At 40.6% G+C, this 24,804-nt stretch overlaps 1 protein-coding gene across 1 annotated transcript in view; it reads right to left on the bottom strand.

Moving 5' to 3' along the window:
- The window catches only part of ctbp2l (C-terminal binding protein 2, like), an 84,284-nt gene that overhangs the window by 24,112 nt on the left and 35,368 nt on the right, over positions 1-24,804 (bottom strand). The window contains exons 2-3 of the mRNA XM_041815601.1: positions 11,369-11,523; positions 1,194-1,338 (exon numbers count right to left, since the gene is read on the bottom strand). Of these exons, the coding sequence (XP_041671535.1) occupies positions 1,194-1,338; positions 11,369-11,523 (300 nt within the window). The remainder of the gene's footprint in view (positions 1-1,193; positions 1,339-11,368; positions 11,524-24,804) is intronic.

The raw sequence follows: 24,804 nt of genomic DNA, 5'->3' as shown, positions 1-24,804 counted from the left end.
AATGCTAAAAATTTGTTGCTCATGAAGAATTTATCTTCCTTACCCTTTGCTATTACCTTGCCTTTCCTCCAACACCACAAAGATTTCCATTATTAACACTTAAGCACTTCTGCCTGCCCTCACTCTCCTCTAATGTCCTCACCCACTCTGTATCTCACAGAAACAGCACAGCCGTCTGTGGACAGCAAAAAATAGCCAGATCCTGCTCAATCAATGGCCCCTTTTCTTTTCCCCGAGAACAGCCGTCATATCAGCGCCGCCTTCTCCAGGCACGATAGCTTTTGACTCCTGTGCTGCTGCGAGGCAGAGCGCCTTGGGTGAGTGGGTGGCAGTTAGACACAGTATCTTGTATTGGCAGGGAAATGGCAGCTTTGTCAACTGTAAGGGCTGTTTGAGCCACCAGCCCGATGATAGGAGCCGGCGTGGAGGTTCAGAGACAAGACTGAACTCTCCTCTGTGTGTATGTGCGCCTTTCTCTTTCTGGCTCTTTGAACATCCTGGCTCTCAGAGGGATGTCCTCCATTCATCTGACTCTTTAATTCAGCCTTTGATACAGGTCTGAAAATCCATACAGTTGAAAAACAAGGAAACGGTAAACAATGATGAAATCCCCCTTAAGGCAAAATCCTGATCAGCACAGTGTGATGTTGTTTTGACCTCTAAAGGCAACATGTCTCACTGCAGGAGTGTGAGGAATCTTCCCCTAAAATTCACCCACATCTGATCACTGTGATTCATTTTATTAATGATTTCAAAAAGTTAGAAAGCAGATGATAACTCATTCTACTACCAAAGAAATCAATACAGAGGGCAAGCCTTATAACATCTACTTCTTGCTTGAGACATGGAAAACAAAAAATATCAAATATCTTTCAACTACCTCTACAAAGCAATGAATTCAAACTCAAACCAACTTCCAAGGAAACTACAAATCTTAATGTTATGATCTTGTTTGCTTTTATAGGTCATTAAGAGGCATTAATATTAATTTCAGTTTATTTCATAACCAGAGGTAAACTCCTCACAGGAGCTTTACAGTCATTTCAGGTCTTCCTAAGATAAATGACACAAAAATCTGCAGAGAGCAGCTTCAGTTTCTGAAGTTAAACATAACTTCATTGATAAAATGTTTCTGGTGTGTAGATTATAGTAGCACTGATAATATCCAAGCAGGAAGTGTTGTTAGTTCATACCCAGCTCTCCTGCAGCCTTGATGTCGATGTTGTCATAGCCGCTGCCGATGCGGATGATGATGCGTAGAGCTTTAAACTTTTCCAGGTCCTCTCTGGTCAAGGTGATGGTGTGGTACATCATGGCTCCCACGGCTTCATTTAGAACCTGCAGAAAAAAAAAATTGTGTATCAATTCAGGGTGTAATTATACGCCAGTAATCAAAGGTCAAAATTTCATCTTCACTTTGAAGGTGCTTTCACTGTTTTATAAACTGCTAATATGCCATTTAGATATGCTCAGTGAAAAAGTACAGACACAAAGAAGAAGAAAAATGTTCCATCTTTAAAAAATATACCACTTTATTCCCAGCCTCCATGGTAGCTTACGTGCAGTCTGGGTGTTACTTCTGCAGTTTTTTGTCACTCAACACAAAACCAGCATCTTCCATTGTAACAAGACTCTAATCCTGATTATTTCAGCGATTCAAAGATTAAAATGTATGAACGTCATCTGTTACACCTCAAATAGGATAATGTGATTATTCCTCTGCCTCTTTCTATCAAGGGATGGGAAGACAATATGAAGACATAATGAACACAAGTATATTTAGGTAACTTTGTTAGCTCTGCATCAGTATTTACTTAGTAATGAGGTCAGATGCTTTGTTAAAGGAGGTGGAACACAACCTTATATAATTTAAAGCAGACACAGAGCCCAGTCAGAGCCTTAACATCTCTCATCACCACTCTTGGCATTTATTTCATGTACTGAAGGCCACGTTGTTAGCTGGCAGCTGACTGTGTGATGTCCTTTAAGTACAGTATATGTACAGTCCTCATAAAACAGAAAGGGCCAACAGGGCCAACTGCTGTTTTTTTCAAACAGAGGGGGATTTAGCAATTTTTGGGCTCAAGGGGAACACTGGCATTAAGCCCTCCGCATCCATTGTTTTTCCCCTTTTAATTTCTTATTCATCAAAGAAAGTCCTTCTTCTTCTTTTTTTTTGTTCTTTAAGGTTTATTTTGGGCATTTTTGTGCCTTTATTTGATAGAGGAGGACAGTGGATAGAGTCAGAAACAGGGACGAGAACAGGAGACAGACATGCTGTAAAGGGCCTTAGGCCGGATTTGAACCAGGGCCGTCTGCGTACATAGTGCGCACCTCAAACCACTAGGCCACCTGCGCCCAGAAAGTCCTTCTTCTGTTGTGATGTATAAAACAGTTTAAAGTGCCTGTTAAGCAATGTCTTTTGTATGGAAATCTCCATTTGGGGAATGTAAATTGACATCTGGTAACCAAATGACATCAGAGCTATGCAATACTAAATTTCCATGTTAATCTTCATAACACATGACAATTTACTCAAAGAAAAAAGAACCTTTGTTCAACTTTGGATTTGTGGTTTCTTTTTTGGTTATGTTTAAATAACCAAAACTTCAAAAAGTGACGAAATATATATTTTTGACAATATATTGCATGCTATTTTTAATAAAATGTACTAAAACTCCTTAAAATGTAGTTTTGTACATGCTGCTTTGTGTAACATCGTATGCTTTAGCCACCTCCTGGGAAGGTGGTGGTCCTGGGTCTCTGAAATTGTTTTTTTGGGGATCACAGGCTGTAATTTCAACACAAGTTAACATAATGACATGAACAAAATCATTTACTTCTCATTAAACTGACAATGAATATTAACTTTTACCAATGATTGCTTCAATATTGTATTATAACCTCATATCCATCAATTCAAATCTAATTGTTGCAGCTTCATAATGTAAAGAAAATGAAATGATTTTCAAAAGAATCAACAAAATATTGTTTCATCAAACTTATGAACTCCAACCATTTGATTAAAGAGATAAAGAGGGTTTTCTTCATTCTATTCTCTAAATCTGTGGAGAAACATCAGGATGCTTTATTTGTTATTTATTATTTTTTGTTTTCTATATGCCTTCTTTAGTTCCTGATCTAATTTTCAAGAAAATCAATAATCAATCTGCCTTTGTTTTGTGGATCATTATGTCCACTCCTTTACGCGGCCCACATAAAATGGCTATTAGTCCATTTGAGTTCATAAGAAGAACCCATGACAATCACAAGATCACATTTCTTCCAGAGGAGCCATTATGATTATGTCCGCTTTAACTTCGGGAGACACTTGGAAAAACATTTAAGATTTCACAGCAAGGGGAAGTACACACATCACATGGTCGCCAGCACCATCAGACCTGCGCTGAGGCAGAACAAGTCATTACATTATCTCCGAGGAGCTGCATGGTCATCACAATCGCACTCAGAACCCGAGGGTGTTTATGGACAAAGGGTCTCAGCAACTGACTGGACAGAGAGGTCAAGGTTGCTGCTGATCACTGGATAAACGCTAAGATGTGATAGCAAGAGATGAGTCGGGGAACTAAAGACTAGAAGTAAACCCTTTTAACCCTTTAAGTGCCTCTTAGGTGGCATTAAACCAATTGAGACAGCAATTCACCAAAGAGAAAGGAAAACCTAACTGCCTTGTGTTGCGTTTCTCTACATTGCTATTCTTAAAGTGTTACTCCTGTTTTGTTTCTTAAGCAGTACCTTCTCTACTGCACTGTTTTCACCTTCATCTTTTAGGTTACATTTTCTAAAATGAGTGAGCGGACCAAAATGTAAGAATGTGATGTATACAGTTATGTGCAAAAGTTTTAGGTCTGAAGGGCCCAAGGATTCATCATGGGGCCCAATGTGTCAAAACCCAGGCCTGGAGAAGGGTATAAGGGCAGCCAGAGTCAAGCTGTACACATGTTGTCATGTCATACATGTGTGTCATTCAGCAGCTTGACAAAGCAACTGGAGCCTGCTATTGGTTGTCACAGCCTGTCACAAGGCATTCTGGGATATAAAATGTCACTTAGCATTAGCTGCTAGAGGCAGAAACAACTGAAAATGGAGTGTATAGCGTTAGTTCAGGCTGGCCACAGAGTCAAGCACTGCCATACAATGGAGATCAGCTGATCTCAAGCAAATCCTCATCAGCTGACAGCAAGCCGATTCACTCTAAGCACGCTATTGGCCAATCACACTCATGCTGACATATTTAAACTGCTCAAGCCTGGCTATGCTCTGGAAGCCACTTTTTGCAACCCTCCTCCACCCCAGCTCCTCCTTTGCTCTGCTTCTGTCTTAATCAGCATCTTTCTGTTCTCATTGATGCTTTCTCTGCTCTGAGTTTTTGCTGCTTTTCTCACTGGCTCAGGCTTTCCTGGAACAGGCACACCACCAAATAGGAACAGCAATAAATGCAAATTAATAACTACTAATAAAAAAAACTAAATTTATATCTGCAAATCATGCATGTCTTGACAAAGTGGTCCTGACCAAAAGTCATTAAACTCAAAATAAATTCCAAAGCCAAAATTGTGATACATAACCAAATAATGTCAGCAGACCTCCCAAGGTAAGCATATTGTACGTTTCCACCAAGCGGTCAGGTTTGGCTCAATAAACCCTGATCTTGCTTCTGTTTTTTACAGCCAACCATGCCTATACTTTGTGAGCAGGGTGTGAGCTGGATGGCAATAGCTGCATCAGCCAGCTCACAGCATGACATGTGGCCACACCACACAATGTTGTCTGCCAGTACTTAAAGAAGACAAATGTGACACAGTCAATCAAGGGCAACAGTGGTGGGCATCAGGCATTTAGTCAAAGATTTAAACAAGTGAAAACGCCAAGGTGCCCTCTTCAATGGCTCAAATGCCTTTCTTTTTCATGTGCAGGGCCAAGTAGATCTTGACAATGCATACTTTCATGTGTTATTGGCATCTGAGTGTGCTTTTAAGGTCTACTTGACCCTGCTGTGAAAAGATGGGCATTTTGACCATTTAACAGAATGCTTTGGAGTTTTTTGCTTGTTTAACTGTATGATTACATGAATTCAACACCAAAAAGCACCTCAAATACACCTTTTTTTTTTTTTTTGCTCCTTTCACATTTTTTGCTCATCCAGTATTTTGTGTTCTGTTTTTCAGAATGTTGCTGTTTATTACAAGACAAGGAAAGGTTTTGTTCGAGAGAAGGCTTCAAGGAAAAATACAGCTGAGAAAACAGGAAGGTTTAGGAAATGGTACTTGGGAGCTTAAATGTGAAAGATAGCCTTGTGTTAGGAAGACAAAAATGACAGTGTGAGCACCGTATCTGCTGGGGCTGTCCTGTGTCTGCTAGTGACGTTATACAATCTGACTGGCTGTAGGTCGGTATGATGACTTGCATGAAGACTGGAACATTGTGATTGGCTGTATATCACTCCTCTTCATAGGAAGTAGTTTGCAAAACCTTTATATAGAATATTTCATTAAAAATACCTTGATATTACCTTAAGTTAAGATATTTACTTAAAGATGCAATATGTAAACCCTCCAGCAAGTTCTGGCACTACCCCAGGTTCTCCCACCAGGTGGATGCACCTGGAAGACCTCCACAGGGAGGCGTCCAGGAGGCATCCTAAACAGATGCCCGAATCATCTCAACTGGCTTTTGAGTCAAAGGAGCAAAAGCTGAATCTCGAGCTCCCTCTGGATGTCCAAGGTTAAAATGAGATTTCCAAGAATCCCAGGAATCTTATTTCAACTGCTTAAACCCACAATCTTATTCTTTTGGCCATACCCAGAGGTCATGACCATAGGTGAGGGTTGGAAAAAGATGGACTGGTATATTGAGATCCCGAGATGACCCCTATTCCAACCTTGTCGCACTAAAATTCTGAGGTCATCAGACCCCAACTGCGCCTCGAGATCCTGTCCATGAAAATCCTAAACACAATCGAAGGTAAGGGGCAGTGCTGCTGGAAGCCAACATGCACTAGGAACATGTCTGACTGTGGACACAGTTCTCACTTTGGTTATACAGGGATCTGATGGCTTGTCCGGCAGCCCCAGGACCCCATATTCCTGCAGTATCCCCCACATGACCCCCGAGGGACATGATTGTAAGCCTTCTTCAGGGCCACAAAACACATGTAGACTGGATGAAGAAACTCCCACGGTCCCTTTAGAAGCCCATGGTTCACTGTCCTATGACCCAGACATAATCCATTGTTCCTTCTGTATCTGAGGTTCAACAATCGTCCAGAGTCTCCTTCTGATTCAACCTTTGTAAGAGTTCAACTTAAATCTGTTGCTTAAAAAAATAGGTCAGAAAACCACTTCAAACTTTATCCACAGAGTGAAAAAGTCTGAATTTAGTCACCTCAGAGGGGCATTAATGTTTAACACTGCTTCTCTGCTACTTGATGTGCACAAGGTGACCTGGGCTGTGATTCCGGCGGATGTAGATCTACATTATTCCCCTTTAGTATCAGCTACAGCCCCTGTCAGCACTGCTAAATAACAGCTATGAATTCACCTCCAGTCAAACTGCATTAGCTCCCCTTTGATTAGCAGATTAGCCCTGAATTTCCATCCTGTTTTTATTACAGTACAGGCCTTCCAGATACTTGTCCAAGGTTAAAACACTCCATACACCAGCGATCATAACATGCACAAACACTCTGTTGTTTCTGAGTTGGAGAGGGAGTCTTTTAGTACGAGCTATGAATTATCTGAATGGAAACTCTGACCTAATCTATACCCCCCTCTCCACTGTAACCAAAGCCTTATTGCTTTTTAAAGTCTATCATTTCCGCTGATGCCTAGGCTTCTCTTACAAAGCAGCCAGGCCTTACTTTTTGGAAGACGTGTGCGTGAGAGACAGAGTTTCAATTTGGTGAAATCGTGTGCTGTATAGTTGATGTGTGCGTGGTTTTTACCCATGGCTTACTGCAGAGGGATTTAATGTCTATGAGGTCATCCCATGAGTGAGTGAGTGTGAATGTATTGGAGATGAGAGGTGGTTGTAATGCTCAAAACAGACTTTCTCCACCTGGAAGTAAAAAGAAAAAACTCTTTAAATGGTGCTTTTTGGCATTTCCCTAAAGGGGTACATGGTAATAAAAGAAAGCACTAAAGACTGCAGAAAAGCTCCACATTGAAGCAGAGTATATAATAAAGAGAATATGATCCTTTATTGATCTTATGGTGGAAACAGTCATATAGAGATTTTAGTAAAAGGGAAGAAAAGGCTAACATGGGGGAATAAAGCTTAGATAGTAAAAGCACCTTTGTGAACATGGACTTAGAAGCACAGTAGGACTGTTTTCAGATGTAATCATTCACTTTCTTTCCTGTCTCTTTTCCAGTGAAATTTTGGGGCCATGTTTCAGCTACCACAATAGATTGCATTAATCATTTCATTCTGCCTGTCAGTTGGCTTGCTGTCAAGAAACATGTACATATTCCTGGCTTTCCTGTGCCTCAAAGTAAAGCCTGAGGCAGGGAGAGAAGCAGCAAAAAAACCCAGAGAAGAGCAGGGATCAGTGACAACAGAATGGCACTGATTAAGTTAGAAGCAGAATAAAGGAGGAGCTGGGGTGGAGGAGGGTTGTAGAAAGTAGCTTGCAGAGCGAGCAGCAAAAAGCAAAGCAAGGCTAGAGCAGTTTAAATAGGGCAGCATGAGTGCGATAAGCCAATAGCATGCTTAGCACGAGTCAGCTGTCTGTCACCTGATGAGGGCTTGCTTTAGATCAGCTGATCTCAATTATATGATAGCGCTTGACTCCATGGCCTGCCCGAACTACTGCTGCTAATACGCTCGATTTAGGATCAATATACCAACACTTGCTATTAGCATGATCTTTACTTCTTTTCTATGACTGCATCATCATTATCATATGTGAATCTTAGTTTTTGTATGTTGCCAAAGTTAAATCTTGTTCAACATTTTTCAAATCTAATTTAGGCTTTCTTAATCTCAAAATCTAGCCTGATATCACACATGCTCTTAATCAAAATTTGTCTTTATTAGCTGCTAATTATTGCAGGAGTAGTGGAATGAGAACTATTTTTTTCAGATTTATTTAGTAGTTACATTATTTGCATACCTAAAAAACTGCTGTAGATTGTTCAGTAATCATCTGAGCTACCCAACCAGAGCATGACACTGAAAAATGGAAAGTGACAGGACTCTACTGTACAGCTGGTGCAAAAAGATTTGATATCTTCCTCTTTTCCACATGGCGTGGTTTAAACAATGTGCTCACATTGCTTTAACAAATTAAGCAAATTAACATGCATTCCCATTTGCACCCAAGGATGTGTTTGCACCCAGGGATGTGTTTGCCTTAAAATGAGACAACAGCTGCACCTTTAACAACCTAAAACCTGGTCTAAAGTCTGTGGCCTGCATTGACAATTTGAGTATGCATTAGAAAAATGACTTATATTGGCAAGTTGCACACATAGAATTCCCAACAGCACATCTTCTCCTCAGTTTAATATCAGGGCATTTACTAATAAAGTTTTAAAGGGACAGACGGACTGTAAGCTTTTGTTCCTGTTTATTTGCAAACTTGTGCCTGCTCGCTCTAGCTGATGTTCTGTCTAATACACAAAGGCCCACATTCAGTCTTACACACCTACATGCTCTCATGCAACAAAGTTACTGTAAATTATAATAAATCTTATAAATGCCATTGACAATTATGGCCTGTAGATATTATTACAAACAGTGCCCTTTACTCGCTCATTACAGTAAAAAGCCAAGGACTCCTGTAGAGAAAATTAGTTGATTAATGTTTAAAGCCTACTTTTATTTCATGTTGAATAAACAGAACTGTCTGATCCTGTCAAGACATTTTCATATATAGTGAGGCTTTTCTTTTGTTCCTCATGCAGAAGTTTTCACCTCACCTTTTTTTTTAATCTTTTCTGATGTTGTGGGAATGCTTCAGTTAACCCTTCAAGCCATATGCTATTTTTTAACCACCAACCCTTCTTGTAAAAAATCAACCTTGTGGTGCCCACAGTAAACAATAGTGACTAAGACTTTCTTCTTAACAAACTTGTTCTCCCATCTTTTGGGGACCAACAACTGAAAAAAAAAAAAAAATCACTCAATGACCAAAAAAAATCTTCAAAATATTGATATATTTATATTAAAAAAAAGTCATTGCGCTTTTTTGTATTTGCTCTATTTGTGCCACAATCAGAGCAGTTCCTGTCTGTAGGGACATAGAGGGGCACATCACAGACTCTGTTTCTCTTTCTCTCCATTTTGAGCTATTCAGGCTTTTCAGGTCAATTAAGAGTTGCATAGTTTGACAAATCATGACGCAACTGGAGCCTGCCATTGGTTGTAACAGCATGTGACAAAGCATTTTGGGATATAAAATGTCACTTAACATTAGCCTCTAGCGGCAGAAACGGTTATAAATGGAGCATATAGCATTAGTTCAGGCAGGCCACTGAGTCGAGCTCTGCCATATAATGGAAATCTTCACCAGGCTCTCATCAGCTGATGCACTCTAAGCACGCTATTGGCTACTCACACTAATGCAGCCATATTTAAGCCTGGCCATGCTTTGCTGCTCCCTCTGCAAGCCGCTTTTCACGACCCTCCTCCACCCCAGCTCCTCCTTTATCTTAATTCTGACTTAACCTGTGTCATTATGTTTTTATTGATGCCTGCTCTGCTCTGAGTTTTTTATGCTCATTCTCCATCAGCACAACTCATATTCATACAACTGTATACCAGTTGGCATGTGTGCTTGGTTCCTAAAGGTAATTAGGGATAATACAGGGGCTGGTTTGATTCATACCCATGTATCATCAAGCTGCTTAATCCAATATCTTTGTGTTCTGCACCTGGGTTCACACCTGGAATGTGTGCCTTCGATGATAGTAAATGTAAAATGATCATAAAATGTAGACTTATGCCCCAAATCCATGTACACCATGCGCTTGTGTGTCATAGGCCATCAAAATAGGGCCAAAGGTGTTACTATGGTAAATGAAACCCAGTTTGTATGCTAACAGGGGCTAACCAGCCTTTTACAGCAATAATAAAGATTAATTCCCACAAAGCTCTGCAAACACCTGAAAGTATATTGACCAACTAAAATGGCCAAAGCAGAAATACTCCTTTACACATGTAGGGATTTGTTAAAGTCCTCGGTTATTTGGACAGGACAAGCAACTTAAAGGTATTTAGCTCAGTTTCATCCATGGCCTTAACACATAAGATGAATGATCAGGCAGTGAGCGATGGTAAAGGCCAATGTTGACTCTTTGCCATGTGGGCCATCGTCCAGGGTGCCACATGTGACTATGAGACACAAACCCTGTGAGAAAGACTTGGGATCACGAGTGATGTTGGAGTGCAGGTGCTGGATTTGGTCTTGGGGAAGTGCTACTGTAATGCAATCTTAATCACTGTTTGCCAGTTATGTCTATCCTGCCCCTGTCACCTGGGAAATAAGGGATTACTAGGTAGAAGACCTGACATAACCTCAGGCTACTTTCATACTCTCCGCTTGAGAAGCCTTTCCTATGAGTTTCTGTATTTTCTGGTGTGGATGGAGGAGAGTTAGGCAGCTGCTGTCTGGTCTGAGAACATCACACCGAAACTCCCTGAACTATCAGTGCAGTATCTCTGCACCCATGCAGCAGTAAGAAGAGATTGGACATTTTCAATCTTCACCGCCCCTCTGGGTATGTAGAAAGCAAGTTATTACTGCGAAGTGCTGAATATGCTGGCGAGGTGAACATTACAATCATGTTTCTCCTGATAAGGCAGTGTTAAAACAAACAAAAAGCTCCCTGCTCCCCCTTCTTCTCACCGCCCAAGGTCTTTGATTGAATTGATCTCTATGCAAATGCTGCGTTTTTAATATGTCCCATTTTCATAAAAACAGCGAGAGGAAAGATGTAGCGGCTCTCGCTCCGTCTGCAGATGGAGAGATAGCACTTTGGTGATACACATCTCCGTGGCTGTATATTGTTTTGCAGCCATGGTGCTGCATAAAAAGCAATAAAAGAGCCTCGACAAGCCAATGTAATTACACTGCATCCCCGCCATACAAGGCTTTCTATTAGAACAATGGCACTGATGTCGGCATTGCACTCTGTACCGCAAAGTGACATTAAATCATAATGAAGCCACTATATTTTAACTGGCATGTGTATATGGAGCCAATAAAACACAGTTCACATTTCAGCGCTGTGATAGAAAGAGAAAGAGGCCAACATGAGTGAGTGACACCTCTCCATAAACTTTCTGCTGCTCCGAGGAAGCAATTTGTCGTGCTCATGTGTGCTTGAACTTGTGTGTTTTCTACCTTCTCGTGTATTTCCTGTGTGGACTGGGCATCACAGAAGGCGACAGTCGCCAAGTCTTTCAGGATGGGCATCTCCACGGTGCAGTCGCGCCCGTCCAGCAGCGCCACCAGGGGGCGGGGATGCATTGGCCCGTTCATGATTTGGGGCCGAATACCTGGAGAGAAAACAAGGAAGAAAAGAACATTTATTTAAGAGAGAATATCTGACTTATTCCTCCAACCTGGTGTTGGAACATTCCTGTCTCAAAATCGGAGTAAAAATAGAAACACTTCTGTATCCTCCTTGACACCATCATGACATGTTGATAAGTTTGGGCAGACAATCCTGCCTTTATCTGCCTTAACTGAAACAGTAATGATGATTAAGTTTTACTAATGGGATTTTGCTTATTTCAACTCTGATTTTAAGATCTAATTTGGCTTAATTTGGTTAGAAATGGCCTGCTTGTTGGCATTACAGTACAGGATCAGAGACTCTGACACTGACTTATTCAAGGTTGGCAAGAATGTGTGGGTACAGGGACCAAGATGCTTTATTGGCATGACTGGTAACAACTGAGCAAAAATTGAAAACAATCAACAACAATTATTTACAGATTATCTGATAATTATCTCAGTACTTGAAGGTCCAGACCCCTCAGGTCCTCTTGGACAGGTCTACTCACTGATCCCTGAATCATAACCAAGCAGGAAGAGGCAGCTTTTCATTTCTACACTACTCACCTTTGAAAAAAACTACCAGGGAACCTGAGGCTTTCTACATTTGTTAGCTCTTTTAAAACAGGCCTGAAAACATTTGTATTTACTGCTATTCCTATAACTTCAATCTTTTCTCGGCTTCTTTTAAAGAACTTCTAGTTTATTTAATTTTGATTTTTAATTGGTCTTTTCTTATTTTATATTTTTCATGGTCAACTTCAATGTCCCTCTGCTGTCTTTTAATGCAACCCACCACGGTCTTTAAAAAAAAATTGGGACCCAATTGTCCAAAGATTTTCAAAAAGGTCATATTCATTGAATGAAAAATATTTGAGTTTTGATTTTGAATAAAACAAAATCTATGACTGATAGAAGAGACTGAATAAAGCAAACACATTTTACACTGCATTTCCCTACCATAATGCATACAATTTCCCCCAAATCTTGAAGAATTTCCTCATTTTCATGAGAAAAGCAGCTTTGATATCCCAAGAAAAGGAGGTAACTGAGCTCAAATGCTGAGAAAACATTTAAATTGGCCCATTATCAAAGTTAAAGAGTATAACAAAACGTTTGGATAAACATTACTGTGCAGAACCTATAGGCATGTCTGGGCCAAAAAAATTGAGGCCAAGTAAGGCGAAGATGTGGTCTGAGGGCTCCATCGGGCAGGGAGGATTGATACAACCCTGGTCATGCTCTGGATGCCCTTGTATGTTAGGGCTGCCATGAGCCCCTGGTCGTGCTGTAGATGTCCCATGGGTTCCAAAACTGCCAGCGGTCTGCACACCCATTAGCAGGGGTGAAAAGGCCCCCACAAAAGAGATGCCATCGAGCCTGATCTTGGCATGTGTGTGGACCTTAGTGCCCTACATGCCTAAAACTTATGAACATGGCTCTATGCCCACTAAGGGCTTCGGTACTCTATTACCTCCGCCAAGGAGGTTATGTGATCGGGTGGGTTTGTTAGTTTGTTTGTTTGTTAGCAACATAACTCAAAAAGTTGTGGACAGATTTTGATAAAATTTTCAGAAAATGTCAGAAATGGCATAAGGAAGAACTGAGTAGATTTTGGGACTGTCTGGATCACAGTCTGGATTCAGGATTTTTTTAAGGATTCTGTACGATTGTGAAATGGGGCTAATGGCAGAGGTCTGCGCTGTTGCCACTTTACACCAGGAGATGGTGGACATGAATACTTCAATCCCAGCAGCATTTTGGGTGTGTTTCTATTCAAAGTTTTGGAGTTTATAGAGTTTGAAAGACACACGCCTGGTCGAGGAGACGAGTCGGAGCGTAACAGAGAGACAGCGAATTGTAGCGAGAATACTCGCAATGCTGGAAGGAATAGAGGAATATTCACGCTCTGCCATGACTTCCAGTCGTCCAGTGAGACCATGGGTGAGACTGTCAGTGCATCTGTTGGCACCAGCAGGCAATGCTTCCACCATGACAGTCCACCCATAGCGAAGCCAATGCTTTGCCTCACTGTGTGTCCACCCCACCGGGAGGGAGTAATCAGCGAATGCTGTGGTGGGGGGCACATGGGGACGGATCCAGGAATTTTTAAAAGGATTCTTCACTATTGGGAGGTAGGGCTAATGGCGGAGGTCTGCGCTCTCCGAGTGCTCTTCTAGTTCACTTCTGCCACTTTATTGAGTTTTTTCCCCCATGCAGGCAGACAATTGTGACCCTAGCAGCTGAGACTCACTGTATTAATGCTTTTAATGTTAAAATAGCTGTCATTAGCTCAAGAAAAGCCCTCGGAATTGCTCTGTGTATGACTAGTGCTCTATACTAATAATTATGTAAAACTAATAACAATAAAATTATCTCTAAAAATAACAAAGACTATTTATCTGATTGTCAAATAAAATTGCAATCAATTACAAATATAGCAGCTAGGTGTGTAAAGTTCAGTTGCACACTAATTTTTTTTCACCCCATCCATACAATGTCACATTCCTATCAAAAGAAGACATTTAACATGAAAGAGTAATGCAATGCATTTAAGTCCTAATGACTTGATTCTTAAAAATATGTGGAAAGTCAACATTTTAAGAAAGCAAACTAAATGTGCTACACTTGATGCAATGAAAGTTCTGGCAGCCTGCAACATGCCCTAGTACAGTGATTTTTATATCCATAATGAGGTAAAAAGCAAACTAATGTTAAAGATTTTGTGGTGGCCAGTTAGACTTGCCCTTAGATCACCCCTGTCACAGTGACATATAACCATGTTTTCTACAGTTGTAACACCAACAGTTATCTACATTGAGTCACTGTCATGCACACCATGGTAGCACTCAATTAAATCACAGATTGAAACTCAAAGACATAGAGGTTTTGCATGTTAAGGCCCTCAAATTAGCAATTTATTTGCCGGACAGGGTCCTCGTACAGAGGTTGGTGCCCAGGCCCTAACTACCTTATAAGAATATTGAAGATATTGTACAAACACGTTCTAATGGAAAAATGAAGCACTTTGCAAACCAAGAATCAGAACTTTATATTCTCCGGCAGCTTAGATCAATTCACTGTTACCTTGAAAACTAAAGATGGTTATTCACCTGCAGCCTGTGTGTGTATTTAGATGTACTGATTGGGATGTAGCAGAGAAAAAGGCTTCTCCCAACAACAGAGTGCTGCTCAATAAATCAATGCACCTACTTAAGAGTGGATTAGACCTCAGCCTCACTTACAGGAATCCTCTCAGAGTCCCAAACTCTTACATCACATACAGAAATGTGAAAAAGAACACGATATAGCTTCACAAACGTGCTCTATCATACGAAAGAGGTGTATTCCCTTGTGTGTACAACTAATGCTAGCACACTTTGGTTGTTTTCATTTCTCAGTTCAAGGTAAAGGATCCTACTTGTGCAAACCTGGAATAAAAGCAGGAAAAAAGAATAAAACTTGCAAGATACACCTTTAGAAATCATGCCCTGCCTCAAAAGCGCCATGTATCATTGAAATAGAGAGCGTTAGAGAAAGCCTGAAACAAACCCACAGCCAACTCACACCAGCACTTGAACGCACTTAACAAAGTGCGTGTCGCAATTCTGCTTTATTTTTTCCCCGCGCTCGACTCTTTCTCCTTCTCCTCTCGCCACTTTTTCTCACTCAGAGCGAAGAGAGAGCTGAGAAGAGCCGAGCCGATGCGAGCTCCCCAGCGGGCCGACCTTCTCACACAACCCCGCTGAAGGAGACGTGTCGCGCTGAGAAGACAGACAATTATGAGTGCTGCTTCATACAATGTTAACAAGCGAGGAGCATCAATATTCATGCTGCTTCGGAGCAAAGCGGCGTGCAGCTCAGAAGCCAGCGAGAGGATGGGAAACTGTTTCCTGCTGAGAACCAGAGCCTTAATGCCGCACAGGTCGTGATCTCTTCTTTCTATCTGCAGATATGGATCTCTTCAAGCTGACAAAACAGGCCAGAAAAGTCACTCCAAACCAGCAGGATCCCCTGTGGATGTTTGTATTACATCACTCATCAAAAAGGTGTGCACATCTTAAGTGATCCCAAAGATTAGGGTGACGTCAGCCACCCGGGTCGAGATAAGGAGCAGGGTGGAGGGAGAGGAAATGAGAGGAGAGGCCCATTAGGGACATGCTCCGTGGGATTAGAGCAGCAGAGGAGGCTGATTAAGGCAGATAAAGGTGAGATTAAGAGATTTAAGATCGAGAAAGTTGTGCGTGTGGCCGGTGCACAAACAAGCTGACATGTGCAAAGGGAAAACAAACAGGTGGAAAGGGAAGGAAAAAAATAGCAAGAGTGGAATTAAAATGTAAAATGAGCAAGCATAAAAACACACTAAACACCGCCTGTTAGTTTGAAGAGCTCCCTGGAGGCATATCAAAAGAAGAAGATGAGAAGGAGAGCACATAAACGACTAAAAGTCCAGCTTTCAGGGCACAAAAATGGAGGTCATCTGCTTGTGCTATCCATGGCGATCACTTAGCAGGCTGACGTTTTAGTGCACCGTATTTTTTAAGTCGAGGTCAATGGCACAGGCTCTCGGTGCAACGGGTGGAGGACGTGTTTTCTCTCCTGACAAACAGACAAACAGAAAGAAAGTCAGCCGCCTCCCCAGCTGCCAACAAACAACACCAACAGGCGACACGGCTTCATGCCTGCTTATCACACTCTTGGTTTGAGACGGATGACATGACGGCGGAGAAAGGTGAGGCGTGGCGACTCGGCTGTCTGTGCCACATCTGCGACTGACAGCATGTTGAATATTAATGGAGACAGCTGGGTGGTAAAGAGCGACTCCATTACGGAAACTGGTGAAGGGTGTGAGAGAGGCAGCTTGTGTGCTAAGGGCCCGAAACAATAAGCTGATTAACTGATCAGTGTAAAATCAAACAATAGTTCTGATAGTAAATTCATCACTTGTGAGCACTGTATTGTTCAGTTGGTAGAAAAGGCACCTAACATTCAGAGTCAGAGACCTCAAGCACTGCCTACTAGTTGGGAGAGAAGCAGCAATAAACTCAGAGCAGAGCTGACATCAATGGCAAAAGAATGACATTAATTAGGTCAGATATAGCTTAAAGGAGGAGCTGGGGTGGAGGAAGGTTGCAAAAAGCAGCTGGTAGAGGGAGCAGCAAAGCAAAGCCAGGCTAGAGCAGTTTAAATAAAGCAGTATGAGTGCAATTAGCCAATAGAATGCTTAGAGCAAATCAGCTGGCCATTAGCCGATGAGGGCTTGTTTAAGATCCAATGATCTGAAAATATATGGCAGTGCTCTGTGGCAGTCAACAGCCTTCATTTGTGGGCTCGGCAGACATTTCCATGGTAGCCGAAAACCCCACCAATGACAGACATGGCTGTGAAACTTAAGGATTGTGGGTATTGTAGTGTCTTAGGCTGAGAGCACAAATGATGTTTTATTAAAATGAGGTTTATATCTTTGGACGTTTTGTTTTCTAAAGAGCATATCCCATTGCTTCACTCTCAGGTAGCTTGTGGTAAGTCTAACTTAGGTACTTCTGATAATATGACTAATAATCAATTTGGCTATGGAGAAAATGAATGGGATTTTTACTTTTGGAATCACCCTGTTGAGCCGTATAAGTTCCTCAAATGAAGTGGTTATAATAGAGACGTGTGTCGTTGACATGACCAGATATAATCGTTTCACACTTAGGTAGCTCACTGTAAGTCTATTTTGAATGGTTACGACGTTATAGCTAATAATCATACCTGAAAAGCAAGAAAGACTAAACAATGTAAAGGGGAGTGGGCCTATCCTATCCCCCTCCCTTCCCAGTCCTGTTCATGACGTTCTAAAGGCATTTTTTAAAGTCAGCAGTTGATGCATCTCCACTGAAACTGGGGTTTAGTTACTCTTAAGGACAATTTTCTTCAATTACATCCCATTATTCTGAATATACAATATGTTAGGCCTTTAACTTTGACCGCTTTCCTCCACCATTTTCTGCCATTTGTAGACCAAAATAACAGATCAATTAAAGCTACTGCCAGTCTGTTAGATTTCTGTCACTAAGAATACTCAGCCAACTTTTAAAAGCCAATTTATCAAAAATGTCGGGATAAAATCCAGCTCAGGTTGATAAATACAATTAATTGGATGGTATGGTATAGGAGAACATGCACAGGCTCGGTTAGGGAATGTTTGGGCCTGATCCAAGCTCTACCTCTCCTCTCTTTGCAGATTTTGTCATGGTCATGTCATTCCTGCTATGTTTGCTATGTTAAATGTAAACAAAGCTGTTTTAAATACTCTAACTTGAGCTCAAGAGAGCAGATAAAGGCATTAGAATAACTACACAGAAAAACATCTACCTTGTCATTTATGGTCTCTTTGGCTTTTTCAACACATAAAAGACCCTCATTTTGATTTCAGCCCTTTCTTACACAGTTAAAGTCTCCATGCATAGGCTTTTAATAGCAGAAATTAATCAAAAATAGACCTGAAATATTAAAAATGAAAAATTGCATTAGTCACTTACTCACAATCTCTTGTTAATGTTCAGTAAAGCCTAACTACTAAACTTAAAATGGTTAGAGTTGAGAAAGACAACTGCATATTAGATTGTTTTGACCGCTGCAGTTGAAAGGCCTCTTACAGATCAAACTGTCTGCTTTATTCAATCATATCGAGAATGTTAATGAAGGCCTTGCTGAGACTGTTCTGGACCACTAGAAAAGGCGCAACAACACCTGTAACCTTCTCCCCGCTTCATTTAAGCTGCTAGTTAGAGGCTTACACAGATTACAGACAGCAGTGGGTGAGCAGGTGAGAGGAGCTGTGGGTGAGGCAGCAGGGAAGAGAGGCAGCGTGGAGCCCTCAGGCAGAAGTTAGACAGGCTGAACTCTATGAATCATCCGCTCGGGTTTCTCTCTGACCTTTCAGTCTCTCACTCTTTCAATCTGCCTCTCGCTGACTCTTCCACTGCTGCATATCGTCCGCAGTGTTGTATTCTCACAGATCTGCGTCTACATGATAGCATCTTCTGACAGCTCCCTTCTTCTCTGTATCTCTGTTTGCCTGCCATGTATCTGTTTCTCCATCCTTTATCTCTCTTTTCCCCCCACCTCCCCATCATTCCTCAGCTGTCTTCAAGAAATCACAGCCCCTCGTCTCTCTGCCATCCTTGCACCTCAACCTCTTCTTTCCTTTCTTCCCCTCTTGCTCCATCTTTTCCAGGAACCAGAGTGTGTATTTGTCCTCCTCTGTGACGGATTGATTCTGATTTTGATGGAGAGGAGATGATTTATTCGAGCAAAGAAAGCAAGGAGGTGACAGGCAACACTCCCTCTGCGCTAAATTGACAGCATGTACATCAAACCAGACTAAACCAGGACTGCTGGGTTTGTCAGCTGCACAATACAACCACACCCTGATCTGATGAATGCATGACACCTTTTCACCACCTTTTTCTGTTCAAAATAGAACGGAAAAATGGATTTAGTTACCTAGAATGTCAAATAATTTGTGTAGCAATTTAAGGAGCCAAAGTACTGCAAATACATGCAGCTTTGTTCAGTGGTGGTATTTATTGTTACATCCTTATTGCAAACATGTTCTTACAGTGTGGACATAAAGATATTTGATAAAATAAGGTATACATGGCTCTCTATTCACGACTTTCCCACCAGTACTGGCCAAGAGACCTGGCGTTTGCAGTAAAAATAGGTAGCTCTTCTATTCTCTAATTTGCTCATGACTTGTTACCGTGCACACTGAAATGAAAATTAAACTGTGACACAGCCGGTACGTGACCAATGAGCACCCAATCTGAAGCATCCATAACCTCAACATTAACATCCAAAGCCAAACGAATTTGACTTCTTGTTAATAAAGACTCAAAACCAGAATAATCCATCCCTCCACATTTATAGTAAATAACATGTGTTTTATTAACTGTTTTACTTGTAGTCCTCTATTGACATGTGAAGGAAATGTCGACAACTTGCTCCACATTGGCGCAATATAGTTGAAAATTTAAAGTCCAAGTCAGGTTGCATAATTATCATTTTAACTGTAATAACAGCAATAATTTAATATCTTTGACCAGTTAAAAGTAGGTGCATACAAGCCTGATTTAAAAGATGTAAAAATATATATAAAATCTAAATAACCTAGGTTTTTTTAAAGTTCTTCCAGAATTTGAAGATTTATTTCCTCTTGGCTCCTTAGTTATATAATAATCGCAGGAAAAGCCACCATTTATTAACTCGATTCCAAAATGAAAAGCAAGCCATGACGCAGCACTTACACAGCCACCACACACTCAGTCTGACTCAAATGGCTTTAATTCTAAACTCTAAATTCAAGGTCCAATGAATTTCATAGTTATTGACAATTCAAAGTGGGTTTGACTCATTCCCCTAAATTCTTCTGTGGATGATAATATTGATTTTATTGTTTTTTTTTTCTTATTGCATTCTTAATTTACAGGTGATGGAGATCTCACTAAATTGCTTTACACTGACACAATTTGGTCAAAATGTTTTAATTTTATTTGGGCATTCAGAATGCATACATATTGTTTTGACTGTAACAACAGCAGGAAATAAATATATTAGATCAGTTTGAAGTAGGTGCATTAAAATCTATATTTAAAAGCAGTTAAATTAACCTACATAACCTGGAATTTTTTCAGTTTTTACAAGAATTTGCAGCTCTTTTTCCTCTTGGCTCTTTAGTTGTAGCCGCATAAATAAGGGAAATGTTTTTTTAATTGTAGTAACAGTAATGCTAACATATTTGAAGGGATTGGAATTAAAGTGGAATTTAAAAAAGAGCTTTTGAATTAACCTAGACATTTAAATACATTTCTGCAAAAATGTCCAATGTTTTTCTGGAATTTTAAGGAAGTGTTGACCTGCAAATTGTGGGTGAATTTTGAAAAACAACTCAGGAGGCAATCTGAATTCCCAGCCAAGGTTTCTAATCTTACTCATTGTTCAAATACAGTTGTTTTTACCTGTAAATGATCAAACCAGAACTAATAATGATATGTTTGCCATAGAATTTCTAAAGTATATCTTTTTGCAATTGCACAATCAGATGCTTTCTACATTTACTGTCCATTAAAATTTTTCCTATTAACACCTTGAAATTGATCTTTTTATCTTTTTCCACACTCTTACAATCTTAGAGATCACCCCGCAGAGCACAGAAATAAAAGACACAATAAAGATCAATATCACTTTCTGTATTATATTGCTTTGAAACCCCCTCCACTGTGACAAAATCCCCCTCTCTCTTATATGAACAGCTCTGCAGCAGCTTGTTCAACACAGAAATAAAACAGAGCATTCAGCAGCTCTTCCATGTTCTCTGCAGGCTGCTGCTCGACCGTCTGAAGCTGTCTGACGACAAACACCCCGAGACACAGAGACGAGAGAGGATGACATATACTACAGTGCATCAAATGTCAACAAATGTGCACATCGAGAGCTGGAGGGGGCAGCGTGGAGTGTTGCAGGGGTCATGTTAGAACAGCAGGAGGCAGAGTGCTCTTAATTTCACTTCTCTATTAATTAATTCCCCTCATTTCCTTTCCTGTGTGCGCTCGCTTCCTCTGCTTGTTGCTAAACTGTTGCCAGGCTGCCAGTGTGTGAGGGAGAAGATGATTTGGGAGGTTTTTACTGGGGGAGGCAGCTGCTGTCGTGGGTTTACCTGCCAAGGGAATACACGCACACATGTAGCACACATTTACGCACCCTTGCTGGGTTTGGGTAATGATATGCTCCGTCAGATCTGGGCAGCAGCTCATATTTTGTTCATTAGTGATATATCCATAATTTTTCAGCCTATTAATTTAGTGTATTGCCTTTAGAATGCAGGGGAAAAAATTAATGTTAGGTTGGATGGCACAAAAAAATTCATACATCTTTACTGCTTATCCCATTTAACTTGGAGGCTTGGGCCAATCCTAGCTGTCAGAGAGAGGGGTTGACCCTGGCCAGTAGGTCAGTGAATTATGGGTATGACATAAGACAGTGGGCTGCACTCCTGTCTGAAAGATAATCCAAAATTTTCCTGCTGATCAGCATATTTGTACACAAGAAGCTACATTATTCATCTGTAACTAATTCTAAATTTTTTCCTGTCATCTACAAACCTAATAGTTCCTCAAAGTCAGGATAAGTATGAATGCAATAGGTAATATTCAAGAAAAGTCCTTTCACAAACAGTTGGGGTTGACCAAGTTTATATCAAGCAATCACTAAGTGACTGGTGGGATCTTTAAGCTGCTACTTGATAATAATAATATCATCACAGCATCGTGCTACAGTACTTATCCACCATCTTGACTGTAAATTAACACAGTGTGACTTAATAACATCCTTTGAATACCAGAAAGGCAACTCTTGAAATGTCAGAAGCAGACTGGTGGTACAGTTGCTGTTTTGAAATGTCAGGGATGCACGTTTGAAAGTGGCAACATGGAGACAAAAACCTGTCACGCTCAGATTCACAGCCTCAAAGGTTGGCTTTCGTAACTTTCATTGGTTGGCTTTCGTAACTTCTGTGGGTTGGCTTTTGTAATTTTCACGGGTTGGCTTTCGTAACTTTGTGGGTTGGCTTTTGTAACTTTTGTGGGTTGGCTTTCGTAACTTTTGTGGGTTGGCTTTTGTAACTTTTGTGGGTTGGCTTTCGTAACTTTTATAGGTTGGCTTTTGTCACTTCCATGGGTTGGCTTTCGTAACTTTTGTGGGTTGGCTTTCGTAACTTTTGTGGGTTGGCTTTCGTAACTTTTGTGGGTTGGCTTTCGTTATTTTCGTGGGTTGGCTTTCGTAACTTTTGTGGGTTGGCTTTCGTAACTTTTGTGGGTTGGCTTTCGTAACTTTTATAGGTTGGCTTTTGTCACTTCCATGGGTTGGCTTTCGTAACTTTTGTGGGTTGGCTTTCGTAACTTTTGTGGGTTGGCTTTCGTAACTTTTATGGGTTGGCTTTCGTAACTTCCATGGGTTGGCTTTCGTAACTTTTGTGGGTTGGCTTTCGTAACTTTTGTGGGTTGGCTTTCGTAACTTTTATGGGTTGGCTTTCGTAACTTCCATGGGTTGGCTTTCGTAACTTTTGTGGGTTGGCTTTCGTAACTTTTATGGGTTGGCTTTCGTAACTTCCGTGGGTTGGCTTTTGTAACTTCCATGAGTTGGCTTTCGTAACTTTCGTGGGTTGGCTTTTGTAATTTTCGTGGGTTGGCTTTCGTAACTTTTGTGGGTTGGCTTTCGTAACTTTTATGGGTTGGCTTTCGTAACTTCCATGGGTTGGCTTTTGTAACTTTTATGGGTTGGCTTTCGTAAATAACCTGGGTTGGTTTTTGTAGCTTTCGTGGGTTGGCTTTGTTTAATTGGGGACTATTTAACAGTTTCAGCATGCTCAGAGGGACAAACCACGCTCTGAGGTCAATCTGCTGCCATCCAATAAGAGGCATCAGGCAGGCAAAGCTGTGAGTAAATTATGTTAAACAAAGGTGTTAGGTAAAATATTTCATAAGGTTTTTTTAAGAATATGTTTGTATAATTTTTAGTTTTATGTCATGTAAATGTAAAATGCAATTCTTATGGATCCCGGCAAACACTTAATGTTCTTTTATTTTCATTTGAAATTCCTCTGCAATGGCCATTTCATTTTAAAAATGGTCTAAACAACCAGAGCTGGCCCAAAATGATCATTGTTGGGTGCAAGGTTTGTCCCTTCAGTGTTGTATGAAGTAGCCATAACCTCCTTAGCTCACTCAGGCATCTCATCAACACAGTAGGAGAGCAAATGTGTATGTACTTGTTAGCATGTCAACAGTCCGGATAGCAACATTAATACTAGTGTAAGTCTGGACGGAAACAAAAGTGATAAAGCTGCATGTGACATCATGCAGAAGAGAAACGGGCAAACAGTTTGATGTTATAAGTCTAACGCTGTTGTCCCCATCTAAACAATAACTCTGGATAGACGTTTACATAAACCCATTGCATTGGAGATAAGTCACATGTACCTGGTGAATTTACCTTAAAAAGCATTTGGCAAGGGCAGGACTTTAAAAAAAAATCTTGGAAAAGGTTTGGACAAACATTCTGTCTGTCACACTTAGAGGCCAATCAGAGCAATAAGACAAAAATGAGGTAGCAGGCATGTGCAGCTCTGGTAGTAACCTGTGCTTGACAGTTGGGAACTGCAGTAGTTGAGAGCTGGAGCTTGTTTGTGGATAAAATTCCTGCTAAGGCCTGCCAGGAGAAGTGTGAAAACATCTTCTCTGCCAAGAGAGACTTTCAATGTGGCACTTTGCTCTTGTTTTACCAAAGGAATGAGTTCCAGGTGTGACAAAACTGCCACTATACTATAGCTACATCCATGCTACACCGGCGGCAGCCATTACAATTATCTTCAGTAAATTCTGCCCGTAGCTACTGCCTTGTTCTCATCAAATGACGCGGATTAGTCAGGTCTGTTTTCAGACCTGACTAATGGCACAATCATTTTAGACTGGAGCTGTGCAAGAAAGATTTGGCTGATGACAGACATGAAATCAGGCCAATCCATCTGCTTTGCAACAGTGTTAATTTTGACAGCTATATTTACTTTAGTCTCAGCCTTAGTCTTTAGATTAAATGCCTATTAGTTTTGATCCCATTTATGTCATTTCTGTCCTTTACAGTTTTAGTCAACTTTTAGTCGACGAAAACTCAAAAACATTTAAGTCTAGTTTTAGTCCATAAAAAGTCCTCACATCTGAGTCTTTACTTTTTGTCCAAATGTTTATTCTCTTGCCTAAATCTGGTACCAAGTCATGGTAGTGTATTCTATAGCTACCTGTGCACTGTATTTTAACAATTTACCCACAGTGGAGACATATCAGTGATTTTGAATGTCTGACGAAAACTATATTACATTTTAGTCGAATGTTAGTCATCTTGACAACATCTTAACTTAATTTTAGTCCGTTTTAGTCATCAAAGATCTATTTTTGGTTAGTCTTAGTCTAGTCTTTCTCATGGAAAAACGGCTGTCGACGAACATTTCTAGTCAGTTTTAGTCGACGAAATTAACACTGCTTTGCAATGCTACATTAACGCTTCAAATTTCCAAAAATCTTCTCACTGTCAGGAATTTTCCAAAAAAAAGTGTACTGTAAGTGACTGAAAATGCTGATTTGTGTGTATGAAAGGCAAAAGAAAGACCACATGTGGACAAGACTTTAGGTCACCAATCAACAGGTAAAATGCTCAGGTTTTTTGGATATGTTTACTGA

Source organism: Cheilinus undulatus, linkage group 20, assembly GCF_018320785.1.
Source record: "Cheilinus undulatus linkage group 20, ASM1832078v1, whole genome shotgun sequence".
Lineage (NCBI taxonomy): Eukaryota > Metazoa > Chordata > Actinopteri > Labriformes > Labridae > Cheilinus > Cheilinus undulatus.
This window is presented reverse-complemented; position numbering and strand designations above follow the sequence as displayed.